The 27,008-nt window shown below is 35.3% G+C and overlaps 1 protein-coding gene across 6 annotated transcripts in view; it reads right to left on the bottom strand.

The window, feature by feature from the left end:
* The window catches only part of Vps15 (vacuolar protein sorting 15), a 158,757-nt gene that overhangs the window by 61,076 nt on the left and 70,673 nt on the right, over nucleotides 1-27,008 (bottom strand). For all 6 annotated transcript variants that reach the window (XM_069833973.1, XM_069833972.1, XM_069833974.1 and 3 more), the window contains 3 exons: nucleotides 24,167-24,356; nucleotides 17,112-17,327; nucleotides 9,586-9,683 (listed from right to left, as the gene is read on the bottom strand). In XM_069833973.1, the coding sequence (XP_069690074.1) occupies nucleotides 9,586-9,683; nucleotides 17,112-17,327; nucleotides 24,167-24,356 (504 nt within the window). The remainder of the gene's footprint in view (nucleotides 1-9,585; nucleotides 9,684-17,111; nucleotides 17,328-24,166; nucleotides 24,357-27,008) is intronic.

Below are 27,008 nucleotides of genomic sequence, written 5' to 3'. Positions count from 1 at the left end.
GAAAAAGAAACAGAGAATTGAAGTTCAACATCCAAATCCAATCACAATGTACAATACATATATGGGAGGAACTGACCTAATGGATGCAAATATAGGCACATACCATACCAGAATAAGAGGTAAGAAATGGTGGTGGCCTATATTCACTTGGATGATGGACACTGCAATGCCTGGTTACTCATGAGCGGGACTTGATCTAACATTCCTCATCTGAACTTCAGAAGGAAATTGCGCAAACATAGTGTTAGCAAAATATCCTTAAAGGTCCCAGGCGCCATTCAATCTCAAAATCAGGTGGACACACTCTTGCTGATGTGAGATTTGATCGAAAAGGTAATTTCATTGAACCTGTCCCAGGGAATAAAAGATGGAGATGTGCAGGAAAATTTTGCTCAAGTGTAGGACGCACACAATGCAAGAAATGTGAAGTTCAACTATGTGTATTATGATTTGTGGTTTTCCACACCAATTAAGATTCAAGCATGTAAAAAGAACAATTTTTTTAGGAAAAGAAACTTATACTTAAATTTCATATCTATTTTTATAAAATGAATATGTACAGGACTACATGACCATATTGTCATGGCCAGTATCTACAGTATTATACTACATTGTTAAAAATAAAAACTGATTATTTTGGTTAGATTACAATGTATTTGTACCAAATTAGGTAAAAAGTGGAGATAAAAAATTCCATCCCTAACAGTTAATATCATCATACAAATTTGAGAATTTAGATGACTTAAAGTGAAAATTTAGGCTCCAAAGGAACAGAAATTGTGAGAACAAGTACTTTACTTTACGATACAATTTTAGAATAAGTTTAGCCTACAACTATGAATATTTGTTTTCCAAAGTCTACTAAGATTTCTCTGGAATTCTGCTACCCTAGCAGAATTTAATTTCACTTTTGAAGTACAGTACCTGTAAGGCAAAATTCATTATCCCATGGCAACATAGACTACAGACATTTTATTAAATAACAAATTTTCTTTACATACTGCCAATCTATGCTAGGAATTTTATTGCATTAAAATTTTATTGTTCTCCAATAAGTTTGCATTTGTCAATTTCAGGTAAAAATAGCAAGCATATATACCACTGAGGATGGCAATCTCAATTATGTAAGATGTAATTGATCTTAAACAGATCTAAAGTAGTCGAAAATAAATTTCGTAATTATAAATCAAATGGTATCAGATTGATAAAGTTTTTGCTGAGGCCCGAAATTAATTTCCATTCTTCTTTACCCATCTCCAGAGGCTACAACTACATCCCAATAAATTATCTACATGAATTCTCAATTTTAAATTTATTGAAAATGCTCTTCTGTTTGATGTAACTGCATATTATGGTAATTTTTATAAGTACATAATATTTTCAGTATACCATATTAATGCTCATTAGGTTAAGTGTCAAGAACAAACAAACGATATATTCCACAAAGAATTCACCATAAGAGAACTAGATTCTGCAATCCATGAGTTAAAAGATAAAAAATCTCCTGCACCTGATAAAATACATGCAGAATTTCTGAAACATCTTGGACAAAAGGGAAGAAATGCACTACTGAAATTATTTAACCTATCATGGACTTCTGCTGTACCTACAGAGTGGAAAAAAGCAATAATTATCTCTATTGTAAAAAAAGGCAAGACAGGTGATGATATAAATAATTACAGACCAATTTCTTTAACAAGTGTCATTGCAAAAACAGCAGAATGTATGATTTCAGCGAGGTTAAATTGGTTCTTAGAAAGTAATAACATACTAACAGCAGCACAAACAGGATTCAGACAACACCTATCTACAAAAGAAAATACAATTCAGCTCTCCCAAGATGTCAAAGAATCTTTCAACAAAAATCAAGATACGCTATCAGTTTTCATTGATTTTGAAAAAGCATACGATTCAGTATGGAGGTATAAACTACTTGAAAAACTCACAAAAATAGGCATTCAAAACAACATGCTAAACTGGATCACTCACTTCCTTTCCCAGCGTTTCTGTGCTACAAAATACAATGACAGTACGTCTAAATTCCGACAAATAAAAATGGGCCTCCCACAAGGTGCAGTACTGAGTACAACCTTCTTTAACATCTACATCAACGATCTCCCCACAGCTGTTTCAAGCCCAGAAATAAAGACAGCTCTTTTTGCAGACGACATGGTCATTTGGACATCTTCCCCACAAATAGTCAAATCCAAAACTTCAATGGAAAAGGCTCTGATCCTATTAGAAAAGTGGACTGACAACAATTTGATGGCCATAAATACTGATAAAACAACGTTTCAAATATTTAGCTTGAAGAAAAAAATCCCAAAACTAAATCTACAGTTCAAGAAAACAAACCTGAGACAAACATATGAAACGAAATATTTAGGGACAATTTTTGATTCAAAATTATCTTGGAAAAATCATATTGAAGCAGTAGTAAACAAATCAACAAAAAGACTTCCAATTTTAAAGAGATTAGCTGGAGCCAAGTGGGGTAGTAATCGGCAGACTTTGAACATCACGTACAAAACATTCATCAAGCCAATACTTCTCTACAATGCGGAGGTATTAATTACAGCAAATAATTTCAACCTGAATCGACTAGAAGTATGCCAAAATCAGGCCCTGCGACTAATAACTGGTGCAGCAAAATCAACCCCAATCACGGCAATGCAAGCCCTAACCCAGAACCCTCCAATATATCTCACTCTAGAGGAACAGGCACTAACACATCATGAAAAAATGCTACGGTTAACAACAACAAAATGGGAAAAAAGACTGTTACAACCAACCAAGTTGAAAACACAAACAAGTTTCCTGTCCAAAGTCACGGAAATAAAAACAGAATTGAATCTCCCTAAATCTAAAGAAAACATTTTAAGCAGAGAAAACCCTCTAACCTTCGAACCAATTAACATTCAACTAGATTTAGAAGAACCAGTTACAAAATCTGAAACTTCCAAACCTGTACTAAAAGCGCTGGCATTAGAAGCTGTGAACAATAGATACCCACCAGAAGAATGGTTACATATCTACACAGATGGGTCTACTATCGATAACAACTCATGATCAGGAATTACGTGTGCGTTATTCTCATTTTATCAACCAGCAGGACATCATACAACAAATTTTGATGCGGAAATAATGGCTATTCATATCTCACTCCAACACCTACTGTACAGAATAGATAAATTTCAAAATGCTGTCATTCTCTCTGATTCTAAAGCAGCATTATATGCAATAAATTCATATAAAATGATGTCAATCCAAATTAAAGAATGTCACAAAATGATCCAACAACTTCAAAAACTACAGAAAAGAATTCAATTGCAATGGATACCTGCACATTGCGGAATTGCTGGAAATGAAACTGCTGACTTTCTTGCCAAAAAAGGATCCAATTTAATTCAGAATACAAATACAAGCCTACCTTTTACATCCATCAAAAGACTAATTAAAAATAAATATAAAATCAAGCAAAACCAAGCACTATGTACCAAAGCCAAAGATAAAAAATGGAGCATTTTAATAAAAAAAAAAAAAACAGAAATTATTCCAGAAATCCTACGCAAAATTCAGACTGCTTACAGAACACGATTATTTGGCCAAACACTTGAATAAAATAGGAATTTTTCCACAAATCCAAATTGCCCTCTATGCAACAAAGAAGAAGAAATGACTGAAGATCATCTCATAACCTGTGAAGTTCTACCTGATGGATCCACCACAGAGAAATATTGGAGAGCAAGAACGCTAATGGCTTCGTTGCCAAAGCCTGGCATTAGATAACAACAACAACATATTAATGCTCATACAGCGTATTGAAAAGAATAGCATGTTTTTTATTTTACTTCATCAATGTTACAGTAATACTTTTAATCATCATATGATCACACAAAAAAAAAAAAAAAAAAAAGGATCTGAAGAGGAGATGTGGGAAGATACAATATGTAAATCCTCATGTTAACTACAAATCAACACTTCAACATCAATTTTAAGGTTGAGTCGGGAAGGCCCCTAATTTACATGAAGTGATGATACCTTTTGAGGAACACTTTATTGTGTGATGCGGAAAAAAAAAGAAATTCACATTGCGTGTGCAGTTATGTACAGTGAAGTAGTTGATATATATTCGGTGAGAACAGACATGTAGTCAATCCTTTGTGAATTTTGATTCTGGAAGTGATAATAGCTACACTGAAAGTTAAACCAACATATCTGAATAGACATAAAAGTTTGCAAAGTGAATATGAAAGTACAGTATATATAATCCGTGGCACTACAGCCCACGAAGGGTCAAGACTGACCAGCCAGCTGCTGGCCTCATGGCCACATGCCGAAGCAGAGGTGGACGATCATCCAACCAGAATGGAAGTATCGTGTGGTTAGCACGATGAGCCCCCCAGCCGTTATAGCTGGTTTGCATAACCGGATTTCGCTACCTATCGTAGCTCCCCAAGTGCATCACGATGCTGGGTGGGCACCGGTCCCATACACTGGCCGAAATTTCATGAGAAAATTTCTTTCCCCATGAGGATTCGAACTAGTGCGCTCTCCCTAACGCGAGTCCCAGGCAGGATGCCTTAGACCACGACGCCACGGTGCAGGACGAAAGTACAGTATAGCTTTGTAAAATCTGTGTGTGTTGGGTGGGGGAGAGGGAGAATTAATGCTGCGCATACTGGCATGCAGCCATTTGTACAACTGTCTACTATTTTGGCGATTGTGAAGAAGAAAACTGTTTCGATACTGGGCAACCATTATGTCGGATTCTGTTTGTCCCATATGACAGGATGACACGAATATGGAGGTAGGCAGGATGGATGAAGATAAGGTGATAATGATGGTGAAGTAGCCCAGGATCCAGTTTCAACATTTGCTCATAATGAGTTGAGAGAAAATCCCGAAAGAAAACTTCAACTTGTCCCAACCAAGATTCGATCTCGGGCTCGCTGGTTTTGCAGTCAGGCACAGTCACCACCACTATGAAGTGATGGACAGTTAGTGAAAAATACAGTGTGGGAAGTGGAAAGCGATACTCAAAAGACATATCTCTTTGTTGACAGTTAACAACATTCAGATATGCCCCAATAACACTGTATGATATGGAAACAAACCTTTCACGATAAAAATCCACTTTAGGCTGAGGACACATGCACACACAAAGTATGTCCATTGTAACGCACAATGTGATGTCTATCTTAGAATTACGAAGGAGTACATAGGGCACAATACAAGAAGCACGAGCGTATCTTTACCAAAAATTCCTAGCCTACTTCATCAATGAAATTTTCTCCTATGAATAGTGCTATGTATCTCCTTAGGAACCAATGCTGTAAGGAAAAAATATCTAGCATACAAGAATTATGGAAGGAAACCTAAATAAACCGAAAAAAGCAGTAGTAACATTCGGATTAGAAACAGAACACAAATGTCATATAGAATATTTATGAAAAATATAAATTCTGGATTCACTTACATAATATGCAAAAAAGCCAACACAACTATCAAAAAGACTCACCTATAAACATCTTAATAACTTAAGGCTCATCTCCACTATTAAACATTTAACAACAACATGTTAAATGTAACATGTTGAATTTAACATGTATATGGACATTTCAAGTCTCAATTGACTTAACATGTTGACTGAGTATGTTGAAGTTAACACTTTTAACATGTTGGCGTGTTTTCTAGCAACAATGGAAAACATGTCAAGTCAATTCATTTACTCATGCAGCGTTGGTACAGTTCGGCAAAATTCGTACAGTTTCCATAGCAACAACTAACTTCCGATTTTGTGGCGTGTATCTTGATTATTTTTATACTATCATTGGTCCTTGGTGTTAGCTATAACTTGTTCGAAGTAATGGAGTGAATGAAAGAAAATATGTTGGAATAAAATTAATGCACTGATGGAAAGCCCTTGTTTGTGGGATGTGTCTGCAAAACAATACAGAGACAAAACAAAGAAGGCTGACTGTTTTAGAGAACTGGAATTATTATTTAACTGTTCTCGAGAATACAATAGAGAGTTTTTGCACTCTCGTCGTAAGCTAAACATTAATGCTATGTTGATGTCAGTAATGGTCGTATTTAGTGACGTATGTTAACTTTCGTAAAACTTTGAAAGAATAATTATACGATATAACAACAGATGGAGAAGATCTGACAGCTGTATATTGAATGCCAGAAGGCACACAGTTTAAAACAACAAACCTGACGACAGTAAAAATACTCTAACAGTTATTTAAGATCATCCCTTAAAAGTGTGGCAATTGTCTCCTAGTTCATCGAACACCTTTTTGCGCATTTTGAAATTTTACCTTCATTACAAGAGTATAAAAAGAAAGTATCACTTTATATTGAAGTGTCAGATGGTAAGTGATTTGAAAACACAAACCTAAAGTCATTTGAAAAGAGAAAAAGTACTCTGTAATAATTATTTAAAATCGTCGTTTAAAATTTGGCAATTGCCTTCAAGTTCATTGAGAGCCTTTATGCATGCATTGAAATTTGTATTTTTTCATCACATGAAATGTAACAGGGAAGTACTGTGATATTGCATAAAATCGATTTCGAGATTTTTATGGAAATGTAAGTTTCCTCTATTTATATTTTTCTGTAACATATGAATCATTATAAACTCATTCAGGCAAAATATCTTAGAGCTTTAAGATATCTACACAATTTACTTTTTAAAACTAATGTTACCTTTGTCATTGCGGAAAAAGAGCAAAGAGAAAACGAAAGGACTATCATCCTGTAAATATTTTACTTCTTTGTTGAAGCCCTAATGAATTATTAAAAAAAAAAAAAGACTAGCTACCATACACCAAGTCAGCTTAAGACTTCGACTTCGTAAGAGCTGTTTACACGTGAATAAATTTATTATGCAGAGGCAGAGTTCCAATACTGTTGCCTCAAATCCATGATCTAGGGATAACGTGGCTGCATAGTACACAAGAGGTTACAAGTTCAAGATTTCACTCTGTTTTTTTTTTTTTTCTGTTTACAAATCAACAAAGATAGATACAAGGTACACCATAAAAATTCTCTACTTTAATGGTTAGAAATACGACAGATTTTTCCTCGTGTGAACCAAGCACTGTCCAATACTGGCCTTGGACAAATTCATGCTAAGGAGATCGGTAGTTTTTTGTCTAATGTAAAACTGTACAGTCAGAATTTCTTTCCTCATAACAAATTATTTAAGTCAGGCAAGAATGCTTCACCATTATTTGTAATGAAGAATTATTTGCTTTTGATAATCTTACTTACTTACTTACAAATGGCTTTTAAGGAACCCGAAGGTTCATTGCCGCCCTCATATAAGCCCGGCCATCGGTCCCTATCCTGTGCAAGATTAATCCAGTCTCTATCATCATATCCCACCTCCCTCAAATCCATTTTAATATTATCCTCCCATCTACGTCTCGGCCTCCCCAAAGGTCTTTTTCCCTCCGGTCTCCCAACTAACACTCTATATGCATTTCTGGATTCGCCCATACGTGCTACATGCCCTGCCCATCTCAAACGTCTGGATTTAATGTTCCTAATTATGTCAGGTGAAGAATACAATGCGTGCAGTTCTGTGTTGTGTAACTTTCTCCATTCTCCTGTAACTTCATCCCGCTTAGCCCCAAATATTTTCCTAAGCACCTTATTCTCAAACACCCTTAACCTATGTTCCTCTCTCAGAGTGAGAGTCCAAGTTTCATAACCATACAGAACAACCGGTAATATAACTGTTTTATAAATTCTAACTTTCAGATTTTTTGACAGCAGACTAGATGATAAAAGCTTCTCAACCGAATAATAACACGCATTTCCCATATTCATTCTGCATTTAATTTCCTCCCGAGTGTCATTTATATTTGTTACTGTTGCTCCAAGGTATTTGAATTTTTCCACCACTTCGAAGGATAAATCTCCAATTTTTATATTTCCATTTCGTACAATATTCTGGTCACGAGACATAATCATATACTTTGTCTTTTCGGGATTTACTTCCAAACTGATCGCTTTACTTGCTTCAAGTAAAATTTCCGTGTTTTCCCTAATCGTTTGTGGATTTTCTCCTAACATATTCACGTCATCCACATAGACAAGAAGCTGATGTAACCCGTTCAATTCCAAACCCTGCCTGTTATCCTGAACTTTCCTAATGGCATATTCTAGAGCGAAGTTAAAAAGTAAAGGTGATAGTGCATCTCCCTGCTTTAGCCCGCAGTGAATTGCAAAGGCATCAGATAGAAACTGACCTATACGGACTCTGCTGTATGTTTCACTGAGAGACATTTTAATTAATCGAACTAGTTTCTTGGGAATACCAAATTCAATAAGAATATCATATAATACTTTCCTCTTAACCGAGTCATACGCCTTTTTGAAATCTATGAATAACTGATGTACTGTACCCTTATACTCCCATTTTTTCTCCATTATCTGTAAGCCTTTTGATAATCTGTTCTTAAGAATACTTACAGACGAATGTCTATAAAATATTTCCCCCTTGAACAATTTCCTTTCACAGTGCTATTCACTGTATGACAAGTAAATAATACAATTGAATCAGTCGGAGCTAAAAGGAACTAAGTCACTTTTGACAACTTTTCGGGAAAAGCAAAAAACATTCTACTAATATCACAAATATGATGTTTTTATGTTATAGAAGACAAAAGTATATTTAAAAGTCTTAGTTCCTTCTTCCAGCGTTAGATGTGCATGACATCTGTTGTTCAAATTGTTGCATAACTCAAAACTGCATATTTTGACTTAGTTTCTTTTAGCTCTGACTGATTCAATTAGAATCTAATTATTAACATTTAATACCTTATCATATTTATATTAATTTTAAATATCAATTTTAGTGAATAGCAATACGTACTACAAGATACAAAAGTTATATAATGGAAATTTTTGCAAAATTAATTATATTTATTTAAATCAATTTATAATCCAAGTCCGATATCTTACTCAGAATTAAAAATGTCTTTTTTTTTTGTACAAAGTAGAAAATGAAAGTTTATCTTATTTGGGTGCACATTAATTGATTTAGATCCCATATGTCTTGTAAATGACAGTTCAAGAAATAAATTTTAAAAAGAAATAATATTGGTAAACTTGTAAAAAACCGAACTGTTGCAAAGGATAAATTTTTTTTTAGTAGGTTATTTTACGACGCTTTATCAACATCTTAGGTTATTTAGCGTCTGAATGAAATGAAGGTGATAATGCCGGTGAAGTGAGTCTGGGGTCCAGCACCGAAAGTTACCCAGCATTTGCTTGTATAGGGTTGAGGGAAAACCCCGGAAAAAACCTCAACAGGTAACTTGCCTCGACCAGGAATCGAACCAGGGCCACCTGGTTTCACAGCCAGACTCGCTAACCAGTAGTCCACAGGTCTGGACGCAAAGGATAAAAAAAAAATGTATAATGAAAAAAGAATGTGACATCTTCATGATATGACTTTTTATGGTGTTACAGAGAAATAATTAAGTACGCAATCTTTAAGCATGTCCTTAATAGCCAAACTCATTCATCACCTGTTAATAATAATTACAAATCAGGTGTGTTTCGCACCTGAGTCAAAATAGTTAATATCAACAGCGCAGCCATCCTCTTGTAGATCAAGTTGGCGAGACTGCAGCACCGACATCTTGTTACTGTTTGCCTCAATCCTGCAATACAATCACCACACACTTTCAACAACCCACGATTTATGTGTTTTTAACCAATTCAATTAAACTGCATACTAATTATACATTTCCCACATTAATTAATTATTAAACAATTAGTTTTATACAAATTCAAGAAGGCATTCATGAGAAATTAGCCCCTACCTCTCCACACTGGAGATAATTATAATGAAATACAATCAAATATTCACTTCTCCCGTATAACGGTGTATTATTTCTTTGGTTCAATGAACCAATTAAAAGAATAAATTGTAAGTTTCCAAACAAATTGTGCTTTTGCAACTACTCTTGTATCTTTTTCAGCACCAGTAACAATAGTTGTTGCGTAGAATTAAGCTTATCTGTTAAACTATCCAGTTTCATAAATAATAGTATGTCACATAACTTTGATAACCCACTGTGTAGCAAAGTCAGAATTGATTTTTACTTATTTCTGAAAATAAGGTCCAGTATAAATAAAATGAGAAATTCCCTATTCTGGGGACTTTTGATACTTGTTTTATGCCCTTTTGACACACAATGAGAAAGGTTTTGCAAAATTGAAAGATTAACTGTTAATGTTCATAATGTGAATTATTAAATTTCAGCTGCTATACTACTTAAGGGATATTCCATCTCAAATCAACCGAAATATAGAGAAAATTGACCTTGCAATTTTTAAATGCAATGAAACTTTTTCTGTCCGTTGACAACTATGATACAATGCTTTGTGCAAAGTTTGAGGAATCAGAACTTCAGTGTTTAAATTAAAAATATTTAAATTTATCGTATTTTCATAAAATTAGCAACTTTAAACTGTTGTGGCTCCGAAACCCTTTCACCCAATGATCAAAATCATGGTTTATTTTGATGCTGAGGAATTAAAGTTTATATTGACATGTAAACAGTTTTTCTTACTTTTTATGAAAATGGAGAAATTTAGATTTTTCTTCATTAAGACGCCTTTGCCCACGAAAAAAATATTTTTAAAATATATGGTTAGATTCCGCATTGAAAGTACAAATAAACACATATTTTTTACTGGTGCACCGTTGATATTAAAGTATTGAAAATATCAAATAAAGAAAATGAATAGTATGTGCGTGAACTAACCAGCTGACTGTGAGGCGGGAGCTAGCCAAGACAAGCAAGGCCAGGAGACAAACACATGATGTTTCGTCTAGTAGCGCATAGCTGGGCTAGTTTTATCACAAGTTTTCATAAACACAGGAGTAAAATGACGCCCAACGCTCGGTTATCTTCAGCTCTCGGCCAGTGCGTGCTGTACTGCGCCGTTCAAGTCTAGGCATGTGAAAATAATTTATTTAATATCCTCAAAACTTATTGCCGAGCCACTAAGCAAACAATGCCGAATCCCTCTTAATAATGCAAGGTTTTTTCTCAATATTTTTTACATTTTTACAAATGGGCAAAAAGTCTAAAAGTAAGTAAAATCAGATTATCTGTCTCTCTCTGTATACAATAAAAATAAGTATTACCGTAAAGTGGGGTGACTTTGAACGCCGAGGTGACTTTGAACAGTAATTTAGCACCCTTCTAAATTAAATGCTGTACCCTATTTCGAAAAAACTGAACTAATTTATTGACAACTTAAACAGTTTTTTCGCAATTGGGTACAGCATTTAATTTAGAAAGGAGCTAAATTACTGTTCAAAGTCACCTCAGCGTTCAAAGTCACCCCACTTATCATATCATAACCTACCAAATATCAGCTTCAAAATGAGCTCCCGTTCAACGTTCTGCAGTAAACGGTTCCAGAGTCCTGAGAGCTGAAAGAGGCTTGTTTTTATAAAATACGCTAAATTTGTCACTCAATAGTACGAAAACCGTTTGACTTTCGATAGTATATTTTTGAAAATGCACTCTCCTCAGCACCTTATATAAATAGGGAAAAAATTAGAGTATTAAAAAAATGCGAGGTTTTTTACTGATCAATTTCATATGGAATAGCCCTTAAATAGTATAGTTGCACAATTGGTTGAAGTTATAAAGAAACAAATGTATACAAGACTGAATGTTTAATCTAAATTGTAGAGCACTCTTATTAATACATTTCATTCTGGTCTGAAAATAGTGCCTTGTACGCATATCATTCTTTGAGTTCATTACTTCGTTTTTTAACAGACTTATTTTATTTTATAATCCACAGTTAATTTCTTCCTACACGTGGATTTATACTTCTCCGGGAGTAAACTGTCTGAATTTCACATTGACACATACAAATATCAGTTGCATGTACTTAATTAAAATCAACAACTTCTTGCCTTGGATATCATACAGGAAATAACGAAATTACAATGAGGTATTACGTCGATTATACAGAATATCTCAGTCTAATCTGGGCTGCACATGGGGTTTCTCAATGCTGGTTGTTTTTTATCATGTGAAGGTCACACATCACACATGTGTGACATGTTCTCAGTCAGTCTGAGTCATTCAATCGTTGTAACAAGGCATGTGCGTATTCAGAGTGCAGTGTTTCTTTAGAACATCGTGTGTTCACATACAATTCTTACACAGAGTCTGCTTGTCAAGTTCGAAGACTATTTGCAGAAAGATTTCCTGATGTAAAGGTTCAAGCTCGTGAAACAATCCATAAATTAGTATGTAATTTTGGGAGACTGAAAGTATTACAGGTAAGGGAGAAAGAAAAAAGGGTTTCGACAAAGGAAACATTAGATGGTAATGGCTTACTTACTTACTTACTGGCTTTTAAGGAACCCGGAGGTTCATTGTCGCCCTCACATAAGCCCGCCATTGGTCCCTATCCTGAGCAAGATTAATCCAGTCTCTATCATCATATCTCACCTCCCTCAAATCCATTTTAATATTATCTTCCCATCTACGTCTCGGCCTCCCTAAAGGTCTTTTTCCCTCCAGCCTCCCAACTAACACTCTATATGCATTTCTGGATTCGCCCATACGTGCTACATGTCCTGCCCATCTCAAACGTCTGGATTTAATGTTCCTAATTATGTCAGGTGAAGAATACAATGCGTGCAGTTCTGCGTTGGTAATAGCTTACTACCTAATGACACAAATTTTATATAGGCCTAGTTTGATTTTCAACAACTTTGTAACTCTATGTGCGGAAGAACTAGAAATTCCCTTTTGTTGGACAGGTCATGCAATTAATTTTTCAAGGAAATTTTCCAAGTGGTAGTAAGCCATTACCACCACTTGGAAAATTTCCTTGAAAAATTAATTGCATGACCTGTCCAACAAAAGGGAATTTCTAGTTCTTCCGCACATAGAGTTACAAAGTTGTTGAAAATCAAACTAGGCCTATATAAAATTTGTGTCATTAGCTACAATTGAGCAACTCTGGAAAAAGGTGTACATTTTTTGAATGAGTTCTGAATAATGTGTATGGCGGACAAAAAAACCTATAAGTGTAGAGGATAAACTCACAGACCTTAGAAGGTCTCAAGCATAATATCCATCAAGAGATTGACTCTATTTCTCGATGGGAACTTGAGTGACAGAGAACATGTTAAGCAGCTGTCAAAAATGTATAGAAAAGGACGGCAGGCAATTTCAGTATGTTTACTGTTAACTTGGATAAGTAGAAACAAACAAGATTAAAAATATATAACACTTCGGCAATACCCACACTATTGTATGGATGTGAGACGTCTATGAAGAAAAAATTAATTCCATAGCATTGCAGCAGAAATAAAATTCATGAGGCAGCAAAATACACACGACAGGGTCACAAAACAAACACAGAAGTATTATTGGAACTCTTAAGTTGAACCAGTTCTTGACAATATCCAATATTACAGAAATAATGGAGACTACATGTTGAAAGAATGTATAGAGAGAGGTTACCCTAGATCGCCCTATTAGAAAAATACTGGATGGACAATGAGATCAGAACAGGCCACTGGGCCCAGAACCATGACTTTATGATTATGATGATAAATGATATTACATATTACCAACATTACCTAATTGAACTTTTAGGGGAATTTGCTAGTGGTAGCCAGTAAGATTCCATGATTCTTATGTCAAAACACTTTTTTCTTTCTGCCCTTACCTGTAATACAAGGGGGATCCAGGAAATAACGACCGTTTTGTTGTAATAATTAAAAAAAATATATATTTATTTGAGAAAACAAAGTCTGTTACATAACTGAAGCTTCCTTTACTTCTCTACATAATCACCACCTACATTTAAACATTTGTCGTATCTGTTCACTAGCTTTAGAATTCCCGTGTTATACTCCTCTGCCGCCAGTTCATTAAGCCAGGTGTTCACTGTCTTCTTCAACTCTTCATCACTTCCAAAACGCGTACCACCCAGAAAGTCTTTCAGCTTAGTGAAAAGGTGAAAATCGCTAGGAGCAAGGTCTGGACTATAGGGCGGATGATCAAAGATTTCCCAACCGAATTGATCCAGCAATTCTCGAGTTGAAGCAGCAGTGTGCGGGCGGGCACAGATTTTGTGGTAGCCAAGATGTTGCGACACAATTTCACCAAGCAAATAACGAGAAATGTCAGGAAAGGCAATATGCAATTCGTCGAGTGATGTGCGCCTGTCTTGCAAGATTCTGTCGTTCACTTTAGTCTTCAGGTCTTCTGTGATGAGTGATGGGCGTCCGGGTCGAGTTTCATCGTGGACATTTGTTCGCCCATTGTTGAACATTTCGCACCATTTTCTCACATTTCTTTCATTCATTACAGTATCACCATACACTTCTTTCAATTGCCGGTAAATTTCTGCAGGTTTCAAATGTCGGGCATTCAAAAATCGAATCACACTCCTCACCTCACAGTCGGCGGGATTATCAATCACGTCGTTCATTTTGAAATAACACAAAATGCACAATGGCGACTTGTTGCAACCAGTACTCACAACATTATGAGAACACATGTTAAGGAAGCCAGTTGACCTTCACACAAGGAAGGGGAGTCAGCTGCGCAGCGGGTATGCGCGAACTGTCGTTATTTCCTGGATCCCCCTCATACTTCCAGTCTTCCAAAATGTATGTACTAATTTACGGACTGTTTCACGAGCTTGAAACTTCATATCAGTAAATCTTTCTGCAAATAGCATGGTTGACAGGTGTACCATTGCTGTGGCACATGAAAGTCACCATGCAGGCAAACCACGTTACAATGAGACACTGTACATTGTTATTACAGATTCAAGTAATCACTTATAATAGTTATTAAATCAATTTATAATTAACTCAGAATATTGTACAAGGTGCGGCAGAGGACTCGGACGATTTTCAGATGGAAATAACTCAGTAGTTATGTCTATTAGAACAAATCTATTACCGCAAAAAAACTGGCTAAGTATGCTATTTTGTTGACATACGTTTAGATTGGCTTGAAAATTATGTCCTTCAAATGGTGTCGTCTCCCTCTAAGCACTCTTCAAGTCTCTCCCTGAAGTTGCATGTCGCTCTTTCCAACATTTTGCCATCAATGTAGACGATTTCCATGGGCAATGGCAATCTTCAGGTCATCAGTTGTTTGGGGCCTGTTTACATACACTTTGAAGTTCAGGTAATCCCACAGAAAATAGCCGCAGACGGTAAGGCCAGTTGAGCGGGGAGGCCAGGGAATGTCACCACGCCGAGAAATGATATGCCCTGGAAACATGCGGTGCAGAACTGTCATTGAATTTTCTGCTGTATGAGACGTGGCACCATCTTGCTGAAACCATACAATTTGTCTATCAATCTCACATAGACACCTAAGCTGTTCTGGTTGAAGAAATATCCTCACCATTTTGACGTAGCGTTCACTATTCACTGTCTGTGTTCCCGTTCTCCTAAAAAAAGTACGGGCCTATGACGCAGTATCTAGACACAGCACACCAAATTGCAACATTTGCACAGTGAAGCGGACGCTCGTGTATTTCGTTAGGATTTTCGGGGGCCAGTATCTAAAGTTCTGCTTATTAACATAACCATTTAAATGGAAATGTGCCTCGTCACTCATGAACATAACTTCGTCAGCCAAAATTTTCACCATTCTCTCGGCGAACGTCCTGGTTGGACATAGTCTCCCTCATTCAATGGCTGAACAATCATAAGTTTATATGGATGAAACTTAAGATCTGAATGCAATATTCGGCAGACAAAACGTTCTGAAAGTCGCAGTGCTATAGCCTGCCATCTAGCTGATCGATGTGGACTCCTCATAACAGCCACTCTTACTCGCTCAATGTTATCTGGTGTTCGTATACTTCGAACGTGTCCTGGTGGTTTCTTCTTGCAAGCTGATGCTGATAATCGAAAGGTATTGCGAGCAGGAATGGCTCTGTGGCGGCCAACATTAAATTGGAGACGAAAGGTATGCTGGGTTTTTACAACTGAATCAACATTCTTGAAAAATGTCTTGATAACGAAACCACGATGCTCCGAGCTCCATACTTCCATGATTACACAAAATGGCGTAAAAAATGCTAACAAACGATGGTCGATCAATATCCATAACCCTTCATGTTGCCCAGTAAACTGCCTTCTAAAACCGTCTGATTCCTTTACCGCACCTTGTAATATCAAAAGGCACATAAAAACAAAAATTTGGCAATAAACAAAGAACCTACTGGTTGTAAATTAGAGATAAAAGGGAGAAGCAAAGAAAACACAATGAGTCTACTTAAGAACTGCTAGCTATATATTACGAGCAATGGGTCACTATAGATTGAGGTATAATCCCAAGTAAATAAAGCTGTCAGATTAGCATAATATCTTATCATTAGAGCTAGGATTCATATGTAGTAAGAGTTAAGAATGACGCCAAGTATGTGATGCTGGTTAAGAAGATTTTAAGCCTGGTTGACAAGACTCGAAATGCAAGAAAAGTCACAAGGACTAGACACTGCAGCTTTTAAACCCCCCGCTGCTTTGGTGGTGGTTAAGAGGATTAAAGACCCTTAGCGCTAACTAATGGAAGTACTGAATGACAAAAATGGCAAGTATAAGGAGTGGGGGGGAGGGGATGGTTTGCATGTTTATAAACTATACTGACTAAAAATATTAGCTTTTACTACATACAAATCCTAGCTCTACGTCATCACATGACAGAATAAACATCTACAAAAAGATTCTGAAATCAAAATAAACAAACGATCAAACACTGCAAGATCTATTCAAATGTTCGAAACAACTGAAATAATTCCCTTAAAAAAGAAACAGGAAAAACAAGAATGGACGTTAATAATGATAATGTGAGTGAAAATGAACATTCAACAATTTCATAACATTTACAACAGTTTTAAATAAATTGAGGGAAAATGGTTCGTGCAATGACTAGAGATGAAAAGCCTGTTGGACTAGGAGTAGGCCTAATGGTAGATCCAGAAAGAAGAGTCCCCTATTATAATATAGGCTGGTAATTAATCAAAAGTCATAAGTACACAATCAAATTAAAGAGAAATGACTGCTATACCTGAGTACAAACACGGAACCACTATGTGAAGCAGATGCTAGGGACTGGTTGTTCTCACAAACAGTCAGCCCCACGAGGGGCCCAGCCTGACGGTTATACATCTGTCTAGCACGATTGGCAATATTACGACCTTCCATTTTGGCACAGTCCCACACTCTGATGCAGCCATCACTGGAGCTGCTAGCAAACAGCGGTGTGTCAGGCACTGCCACCAGCCTGCATAAAAAAAAGAATTCTTACTGTCTTAAATGAAATCTGGAGCATCCTAAAGATGGGATATCCTACAGTATCACATTACTGAATCAAATATCTATAGAAAGCAAATGTTATATATCTTATAACAAATAGATATATTAGTACTGAATTATAATTTTTCATACTTAAATATTCATCTAATCATAATAGCATATTTTACTTAAATGTAGGACCAGCTTATCTGATATTCTATGCTGGAAAAAGTGAAAAGCATCTTATACACTATGGTCTAAAACAGTGATCTTTAATATTTAGTATTTATTTATTTAACCTGGTAGAGATAAGGCCGTCAGGCCTTCTCTGCCCCTCTACCAGGGGATTACAACTATAATATGAACAATAAAATTACAATTACAATTACAATAAAAATTAAAGTACGACAAGATTACCTGATTAATGAAAGCTAGACATTTTATCATAGAAGTTAAGAACAAAGAATATTTTTGTATTTACTGAATTATAAATTAAACCTACAATAACAAAAATCTATAGTAATGAAATTACCGGATATTGAAATATTTTGTGATAGATTAAGAGAACTATTTACAAGAAACCATGTCTGAACGAGTCTCAATTACTGGCCAAGTGCCTAGTAAGTTTGCGTTTGAATTCAATTCTATTTCGACAGTCCCTGATGCTAGCAGGTAATGAATTCCAGAGTCTTGGCAGGGCTATTGTGAAAGAGGAAGTACTAATTACTCATAGAATCAACTAGGTGCAAGTGGGAGCGAATTTCTGGTTGAAGATAGCTCGGTTGTGGGTTAATACGTAAAAAAACATTGTAAATGACTACAAAGTAATATTTATATATTTACTGAGTCGTAATTGTTCTCACCTCTCCCTTTCCCCTGACAATATCGATAACAGGTAGTGCATTATGTTATATACTGTATGTCATCAATTCATTTCTAATAGTAACATGCTCCCACTTCTGTATGTTTTTGTAAATGACAATGCATAACCATTACAGAGAAATACTGCTGTGACAATAGTGGAGAATTTATTTAAGTTGCAAGAATTACTATTATATAGTTTTGAGTTCTGTCTCGATGTTTCTTCACAGATTAAGAATCATACTAAGAATATGTGGAATGTGGGACAAGTCTCTGAATGGGTTACAGCATACATGGGCACAATTTTCGGTTACGTGAGGCACTCGATTTAAAATAGTTTGTTTACTAGGAGAGGAGACTGCAGAGTAGGATGGGAAATATAAACTACTGTGACCTGCGTCACCTTATTGTAATCGCCAAGGTGGTCAGTGGCGAATTATTAGGAAAGCACTTGGTTAACGTGAGACTCTCGAATTTTTTTATTCAATTTGGCAAATTAATTCGGCAGCTTTAATCATAAACCTCTTTACTGTTTCTCCGTCGCTGAATTGATTTAAATCACAGGCGAGAAATTGCGTAACTAGCCAATAATATTCCATCACGTTGTCTACGTTTATTTTCTTGAATATTCTGGGGTTTATCAAGATTACTTAATAGATTTGCACGTTCTCGACATAAAATAATTTCAGAAAATCATATTTCGTTTTCTACGCACATTTTATATTTTTTTTTATAAATTTCTTTTGGAAATAATACGTACAAACAACATTTAATTCCTCGTACCTTTTAATGAAGCGTGTTTAAGGTATAATGTCGTATTTAGTATACTATGCAAATGTTAAGATCATAAATTTTCTTCGGAATAGTACGAAAAAATAACATTTAATCTGTCTTACCTTCTAATTCAGCATGTTCTTTATAACATAAGGAGTAATGTCGTTGTATATTAAATTTATTAATGCCTAATAGGATTTTCGAGCATAGCATACATCGTATGTTCTCTCCTTCTAAACAGCAAAAAAAACTCTTCCTCCCATTTCTCATGAAATAATCGTTTTCTAACACGTACACACTGCTTTGATAATGCCATTATGCCACCACTGATATTGCATATGAAACTGATATAGCACCTGCACATGCCTAGGAGCTACATGAGGGAGGAACGGGGACTGTGAAGATGATGTCACTCAGAGCAATAAGCTCTGTGAAGGTCAGTGAGGCACTAATTCTCAAGTGAGGCATGATGCCCATGTATGGGTTACAGTGTTGATAGCACTCGCTACAATAGGTATTGGGTAAGAAGAGCATCGGAACAGGCACCACCATGCTGAAGGGAAAGCGAAAAAACTGCCTTAATGTGCTTGCTTGTAATAGACACTAGTGTGAGAGTGTACTGTGCTGATGATCACTGGGTTATAGTAAAAAACACAAACTTGATGTACGCCTTCCAAGAAAACATTGGAGTGGATTCTACAGAACGAAACTGATTCAGATATAATAAAGATCATAGTTATTAACAATGTGATTCCCAACAGTAGTCACGAGCAGAATTGCAGTTCTGGAACTTCAGCAGAACAATAAAAATAAGATCAAGTATGTTTCTTGCATTAATCAGATTTGTAAAACACACAACATTCAGTGGTCTTCTCATTGCAACCTGACATCACGAATGAGCTAAGGAGACAATCTTGTAAAATGAACTTTATTCCTCAATTGACCTGCAATTTCTGCCTAGATTCAAAACAGTGATTGTTTAGTTAACTGTCCAAAGACAATAAGAGTAGTAAATTCAAAGTTGAAGGGATAAATTTAATCACCACTTTTCTAATAGCTTTTTAAACATTGTTGTTCATTACCAATACCAAAAGTATGATCTATTTAAAGCTGCTTGCACACCATCAAATTTTTTCTTCCAATTCAATATTTCACAAGAAACTTACCAAAGATTGATCAATACTGAAAAATCTTTGTCAAACACTGCTTCATATTGCTAAAGGTTTGGCAAGATTTTAAAACATGTGTTTCAAGTTCATTGTAACCTATGCAGACCTACCTATCAAATATTACAATATAAATACATAAATTACAATATAAATACATAAATTCTATGAAGGATAACTAGATTATACAAAACAATATCTGTATTACTTACTCTAACTAAAACGAAGAATATTACGATTGATTATTGTTTTAAAACAAAATATTTACTAGTACTTGTCTAGGTAATAAATTAGAAATTTCATTAAAAATACATACTCGAGAAATGATAATGATAATGATAATGATAATGATGATGATGATGATGATGATAATAGTAGTAGTAATAATAATAATAATAATAATAATAATAATAATAATAATAATAATAATAATAATAGTAGTAGTAGTTGTAATAGTAGTAATAATAACAATAAGAACAACAACATTAATAATAATAATAATAATAATAATAATAATAATAATAATAACAATAATAACAATCATAACTCCCTTTGCTCCTTCTTGTTATGGTTATTGCTCAAAGGTAGCTAGTAAATCGAGATGCGAATGTAAATCTAAACAGATATTTTCTATTCTTTTTAATAATTTTATTACAGTTCCTATGAATTTCATATTTAGCTAAGTGTAAAATCATTATTATTAAGTTTTTTTATAATTATTTTGTAATAAAATAGACATTAACACACTTTTAATATGATATAAGCCTAAATGTGTACTGTAAATATTTTGTACAGTAATAAAATAGATACTGATGTAATTTAAAGTATAATATAGGCCTAAGCCTAAATCTAAGTATAGCTATATTTTTGTCCTCTTTTTTTTTTAACAATGTCCTCGCTTTTTAAGCTTTGTGTCCTCTTTTTATCAATGTGAATCTGGTCACTCTATGTGTGAATAGATTATGAAATCGTGATGTAAGGTATTCAGGGATTGATGTGTGCAAAATCTGCCATGCAATTTCCTTATAATAATAATAATAATAATGATTTATTTAACCTGGCAGAGTTAAGGCCATATGGCCTTCTCTAACACTAAACCAGGAGTAAAGACTGCGTTACAAAAACACTACAAATTTACAAATTACACTACAATTTTACACACAAAACTGAATAAGATAATAATAATAATAATAAAAAATAAACAACAAATAAGAAGAAATCAGACATAATATATATAACATACAGAAAGAAAGAAAAAAGCATAATAATATGTGAACAGCAGGTCAAAATAAATGAGGCATACAAAAAAAAAAGACAATTATTCATAATAATAATAATAATAATAATAATAATAATAATAATAATAATAATAATAATAATAAGAAGAAGAAGAAGAAGAAGAAGAATAGTAATAATGATGATAATAATAATAATAATAATAATAATAATAATAATAATAATACTAATAGTAGTAATAAAATAGTGCAGTACAAAGTATACAGTGAATACAATATTTCTAAGTACACACAATAAGGAAAATTAAGATTATATATAGCTCAACTTATCACATTAGAGATATAACATTATCGGAAAATATGAAAACAAAAATATAAAATAAGTTGAATATCATTAGAACATAAAAAAAAATGTGAATACGTGGAAACATGCAATACAACACTTGTCATAATAGTAAGTTAGTTTGGCAACTCGTCATAAGATAATTTTCTAACTTGGATTTGAAAGAATTCAATGTTCGGCAGCCCTTGACTTCAGGCGGCAGAGAGTTCCAGTGACGAGAGGTAGCAACAGTGAAGGATGAGGAATACAGAGATGATGCGTGAAGTGGAATTTCTAGCGTGTTATCGCGTTGTGATCGAGTATTAATATTATGATAGCGAGAGAGAGTATGAAATCGAGCGAATAAATAATAGGGGGATGAAGAGTGCATAATTCGATATAAGAGAGAAAGTGAGTGCAGATTTCTCCTCTCATGTAACCTAAGCCACGATAACTTCTTGAAAGAAGGTGAGATATGATCATAGTATCGAACATTACAAATGAAGCGGACGCACGCATTATGAACACGCTGTAGTTTCTGAGCGGAATCAATCCTGAGATCACTGAACAAAACGTCGCAATAATCGAAGTGAGGTAGAATGAGTGTCTGTACCAGCGTCTGTTTTAATTTAGATGGATAATGATACAATCTTTTTAGTGAATGGAGAATAGAGAATGCCTTCTTACATGTATATTTAATATGCGTATCCCAATTGAGATTATACGCATTATTCTTTTCATTTGAAGAGTCCACTGCAAGAATGATCGATGTCACTTTCTTGTCGAAAATGAACCAAGACTGTCAATGCATAGCTTAAGACATATAGAATGTATAATTTAATTTCTTCCTGTAACCACTACAGGTTGCCATCGACAAAGAGTACCATGATACAATAGAGTAAAAGCCTTGAGGCTTAGTGATAAATTGTTGTTAGAGTGAAAAATAAACAATTTGAATTATATTGAAACACATGATGTTAAACGAAGTAACGTCAAGGAGATGCGAATTAGTCATGGTCCATATGTATGATGCCTGAAAATAGCTATTGAGCCTTTGAGTGCTGCAATTGTTAGATCTCTTAAAATGCTTTTATGCAGGCAAAAAGATTTACAGAAGTCGACTAGGAAGCGGGCTATGGTCCCACGGGCTCCTATCATTAGTCCCGTAATGACGATGGATTCCAGATGGTATTTGTCCTTATAAAAACTGATGGAAGGTTCATATATATATATATATATATATGGCATTAACACTGATAGTCATTGTCCAGTAATGATCGGAAAATCACAGTTAAGCTTTGAGTGCTAAGCATTTCAAACTTTCAATTGCTTCTCCTGCAAAATGTATTCCAAATGACATCCATCATTCTTGCAGTGGACTCTTCATTTTATTGTGGTATTCCATAGAACCCATGGCATACAGGCAGTGATTCAATTCATATTATTGAATTAACTCGCAAACAACTTTTCTTGGGCAGAACACCATGTTTTTGTGGTTCTTGGCACCATAATATTTTCGATCACATTGGTCAATACCTTCAAAGAACTGTCAAGTCTTTGATCAATTAGAATATGTTATTTACTTTCATAATAATAAAAGACTTTTGAAGTATTGTAAGTGATTCGAAAGTAAAGTATTGGCAAGTCTTAAAAAATCTTGTGAAGCATTGAATTCGACGAAAATTTGATTGTATACAAGTAGCTTTAGTGTACAAGAGAGTATCCACTAACTAAATGAGAAATGACAGATGATAAAAATGTTTCCAGACTGAATTTTTTTCTCCATGTTAGTGATTCCCACCTGCTAATTCTTGTTATACTGTTCAAAGCAGTCTTCATAAAAGACAATGCAACGGTTCCAGCGAACACACCACTAATGAAAGTAATTCTGGAAGTTTTGCTTGTTGAAACTAAATGCGTGCATACTGAATATATTTTGGTAACAAATTCAGAAACAATATAAAATGAAAATATACTTACAGTGTCGTGGTGAAGCACTTAGTTTCGGGATATTTTTGCAGCATATATTTCGTCTTCACACGCAACCTCTTTAACATATTTGTGTCAATTTTGCTCGGCAAAGAACATGTGAAATGCTCAGCAACCTTATGAAATGTCACAATGCTTTCAGATTTCAAAAATTTTTATCTTGCTCATTATGTGTTCACACTCTTTCAATAGTCATGTCTATGTTGCATTTCTGCTCAATCTGCAAAATCTGACACCCCCTCAATGTTCATTTAAATATTCTAACGTCTCAGCACTCACGAAACACAGAAAGCATTACACATCTTTTATAGAGAACATCATTAAATAAAACCCTGTACTATTTCCTTCATTTGAACAGGAAATAACTCAGCACACACTATTTTAATACACACAATGATGAAAGATAGAAGATTCAATAAAATTGCAGTCAGTCCGAAAACATTTTCATCAACTCTAGTAACTCATGGAAGAGGCGGAATACCTGCTGATAGCACCTCTATGCTCATGCAGATGAGCTACAAGATGGCCTCGCAACCTCCAATTGGGTGGTGGCAGTTGGGGTCTCCAGGCAGCATGTTCTGCCCACTCTCTACTCCGCACTGCAACAGTATGCAACTCCTGCTTCCGGTAAGCCAGCTGCCTCAGCTCTAGTTTACATGGTGCACATCGATCTGAAATCAATGTCTTCAATGTAATAATATAAACCTGAACCACATATTACAGTCTTTTTAAAAGCCTTCATTTCTTATGTGTAAAGAAGTAAACATTGAATTACTAGAATATCCTTTTGTTTTTTAAATAAACTGCAACAAAGAACTTTCACAATAATGGCAACTCTCCCTGTAACTACTCAAACTCCTGAAAGAGCATCTGATACCTCCGATGCTGGTAAATAGGAAAGACTGGAAAATAAAAGTTTTAAACCACTTTCGAATTCCATATGTTTTGCTTCGGAGCTCCTGGTTTGATATACCATTTAAAGAGAGTTTCTCATTAGGTGATTGACATCTGACAGTGCCTTAGAGGTACTATTGTCAACCCATAAAATGTATGCACTTGCTTCAATTGTGTAGTACAGTGCGTTCATAGTTCGGCCGGACCTTTCCATAGAATATACTGCTTGACGTGTAGCCTATTATATGTCATTCTAATATAAAACTAATAACTAGATATTTTTAGAAGTGGGTACAATACAAAGCTCTCATAAGATTTTCTATGGGCTGTGGACTGGTGACCTGACCTAAGGTTCTAGTCTTATTCTGGTCCAGCCGAGCTACAAACGCACTGTATTACTAGCCTCACAGTGAACATAAATCAGTAAAATAATAGTTTGTATTCTTTACCTGCAGTTCAAAGCATTACATACCGGTATAGGATATTCTAGTTGTGTGCTAGTGTGTTTGTGCGAACATTGCACTTTATGGTACATTTTTATTGAAATATCGAGTAAATGGAAACTTCAAAGAAAAACTTGAGGCTGTGAAATCCTCCGATATAGATTGCTTTAACTTTTGTGGAGGAAGGTGAGGAGGCATCACCAGCAGATGTTTTACTAATAAAGAGGTGTAGGGGCATAGCAGCAAATAAACATTGCGAAAATAAAAATAAAACTCAGGCGCCAGACAGAATTTTTCTCCGTTCCATTACTCTTTCATCGTATGATGATGCAGAATATCTGCATGGAAATATCATATGTACTTCGGTACATTATAATAATATATATGATATGCGTAAATCACTTCGTGATTTAAGATGGTGCTTATTCCGTCGGATCCCGGCCAACTAGTCACTCATACCGAGTGCACCTCAGCATATGTGTGGACTTCGGTCCTAGGTTCATAGACATCTATAATGTAGTGCAGAAGGCGGCCACCAGAGGGAACCCAAGAGTTGGAACTTAAAACTGAGAGGATTCTTCCGACGCCAGGGTAGAAACCCGGGTTCAAATCCCGGCGCCGGAGAGAATTTTCTCCATTCCATTACTCTTTCATCGTATGATGATGCAGAATATCTGCATGGAAATATCATATGTACTTCGGTACATTATAATAATATATATGATATGCGTAAATCACTTCGTGATTTAAGATGGCGCTTATTCCGTCGGATCCCAGCCAACTAGTCACTCATTACGAGTGCACCTCAGCACATGTGTGGACTTCGGTCCTAGGTTCATAGATATCTATGACGTAGTGCAGAGGGCGGCCACCAGAGGGAACCCAAGAGTTGGAACTTAAAACTGAGAGGATTCTTCCGAAGCTGGGGTAGAATCCGGTGTGGCTTAGTGGATAAAGCATCAGCACGTAGAGCTGAAAACCCGGGTTCAAATCCCGGCGCTGGAGAGAATTTTTCTCCGTTCCATTACTCTTTCATCGTATGATGACGTAGAATATCTGCATGGAAATATCATATGTGCTTCGGTTCATTAAAATAATATATATGATATGCGTAAATCACTTCGTGATTTAAGACGGCGCTTAATCCGTCGGATCCCGGCCACCTAGTCACTCATTACGAGTGCACCTCAGCACATGTGTGGACTTCGGTCCTAGGTTCATAGATATCTATGACGTAGTGCAGAGGGTGGCCACCAGAGGGAACCCAAGAGTTAGAACTTAAAACTGAGACGATTCTTCCGATGCCGGGGTAGAATCCGGTGTGGCTTAGTGGATAAAGCGTCAGCACGTAGAGCTGAAAACCAGGGTTCAAATCCCAGCGCCGGAGAGAATTTTTCTCCGTTCCATTACTCTTTCATCGTATGATGACGCAGAATATCTGCATGGAAATATCATATGTACTTCGGTACATTATAATAATATATAAAATATCCAGATCACTTTAAGCAGATCTTGCTATTGTAAGGTGTAATTAATACATTTTTAGAGTACCTGAATAACAACAGAGAGATTTTTTAATTATAATTTTTTCCCTCCACAGATAAGTGGGATATCAGGAATTTATGATTTATCTGAAAAATTGTTTATCTGAAATCACCTTTACCCCATTATTTCAGATAAAAGGGATTCTATTGTATTAAAAGTGGAGTTTAGTCATATGATTACCTATTTATAAAGGAAAAGGTAACAGATATGACCCTAATAGGAATCTCTTTATTTAACTTGCCTGGGAAAAATTTATCCTGGCCTATTATCTAGAAGACTAAGGAACTGATTAATCGGTTATCAAAGTATGGACTCATTACAGAATCCTAAAGCAGATTCACAGAGATGAAAAAAAATAGCAATAATATTTTTATCTTAAAGTCTATAACCGACAAATACTTGAATACAAATCAACAGCTGATAATTTTTCCAGGCAGATTA

The sequence above is a fragment of the Periplaneta americana genome, chromosome 8, assembly GCF_040183065.1.
Source record: "Periplaneta americana isolate PAMFEO1 chromosome 8, P.americana_PAMFEO1_priV1, whole genome shotgun sequence".
Lineage (NCBI taxonomy): Eukaryota > Metazoa > Arthropoda > Insecta > Blattodea > Blattidae > Periplaneta > Periplaneta americana.
The sequence above is the reverse complement of the archived record's forward strand: the minus strand, read 5'-3'. Positions and strand labels throughout refer to the sequence as shown.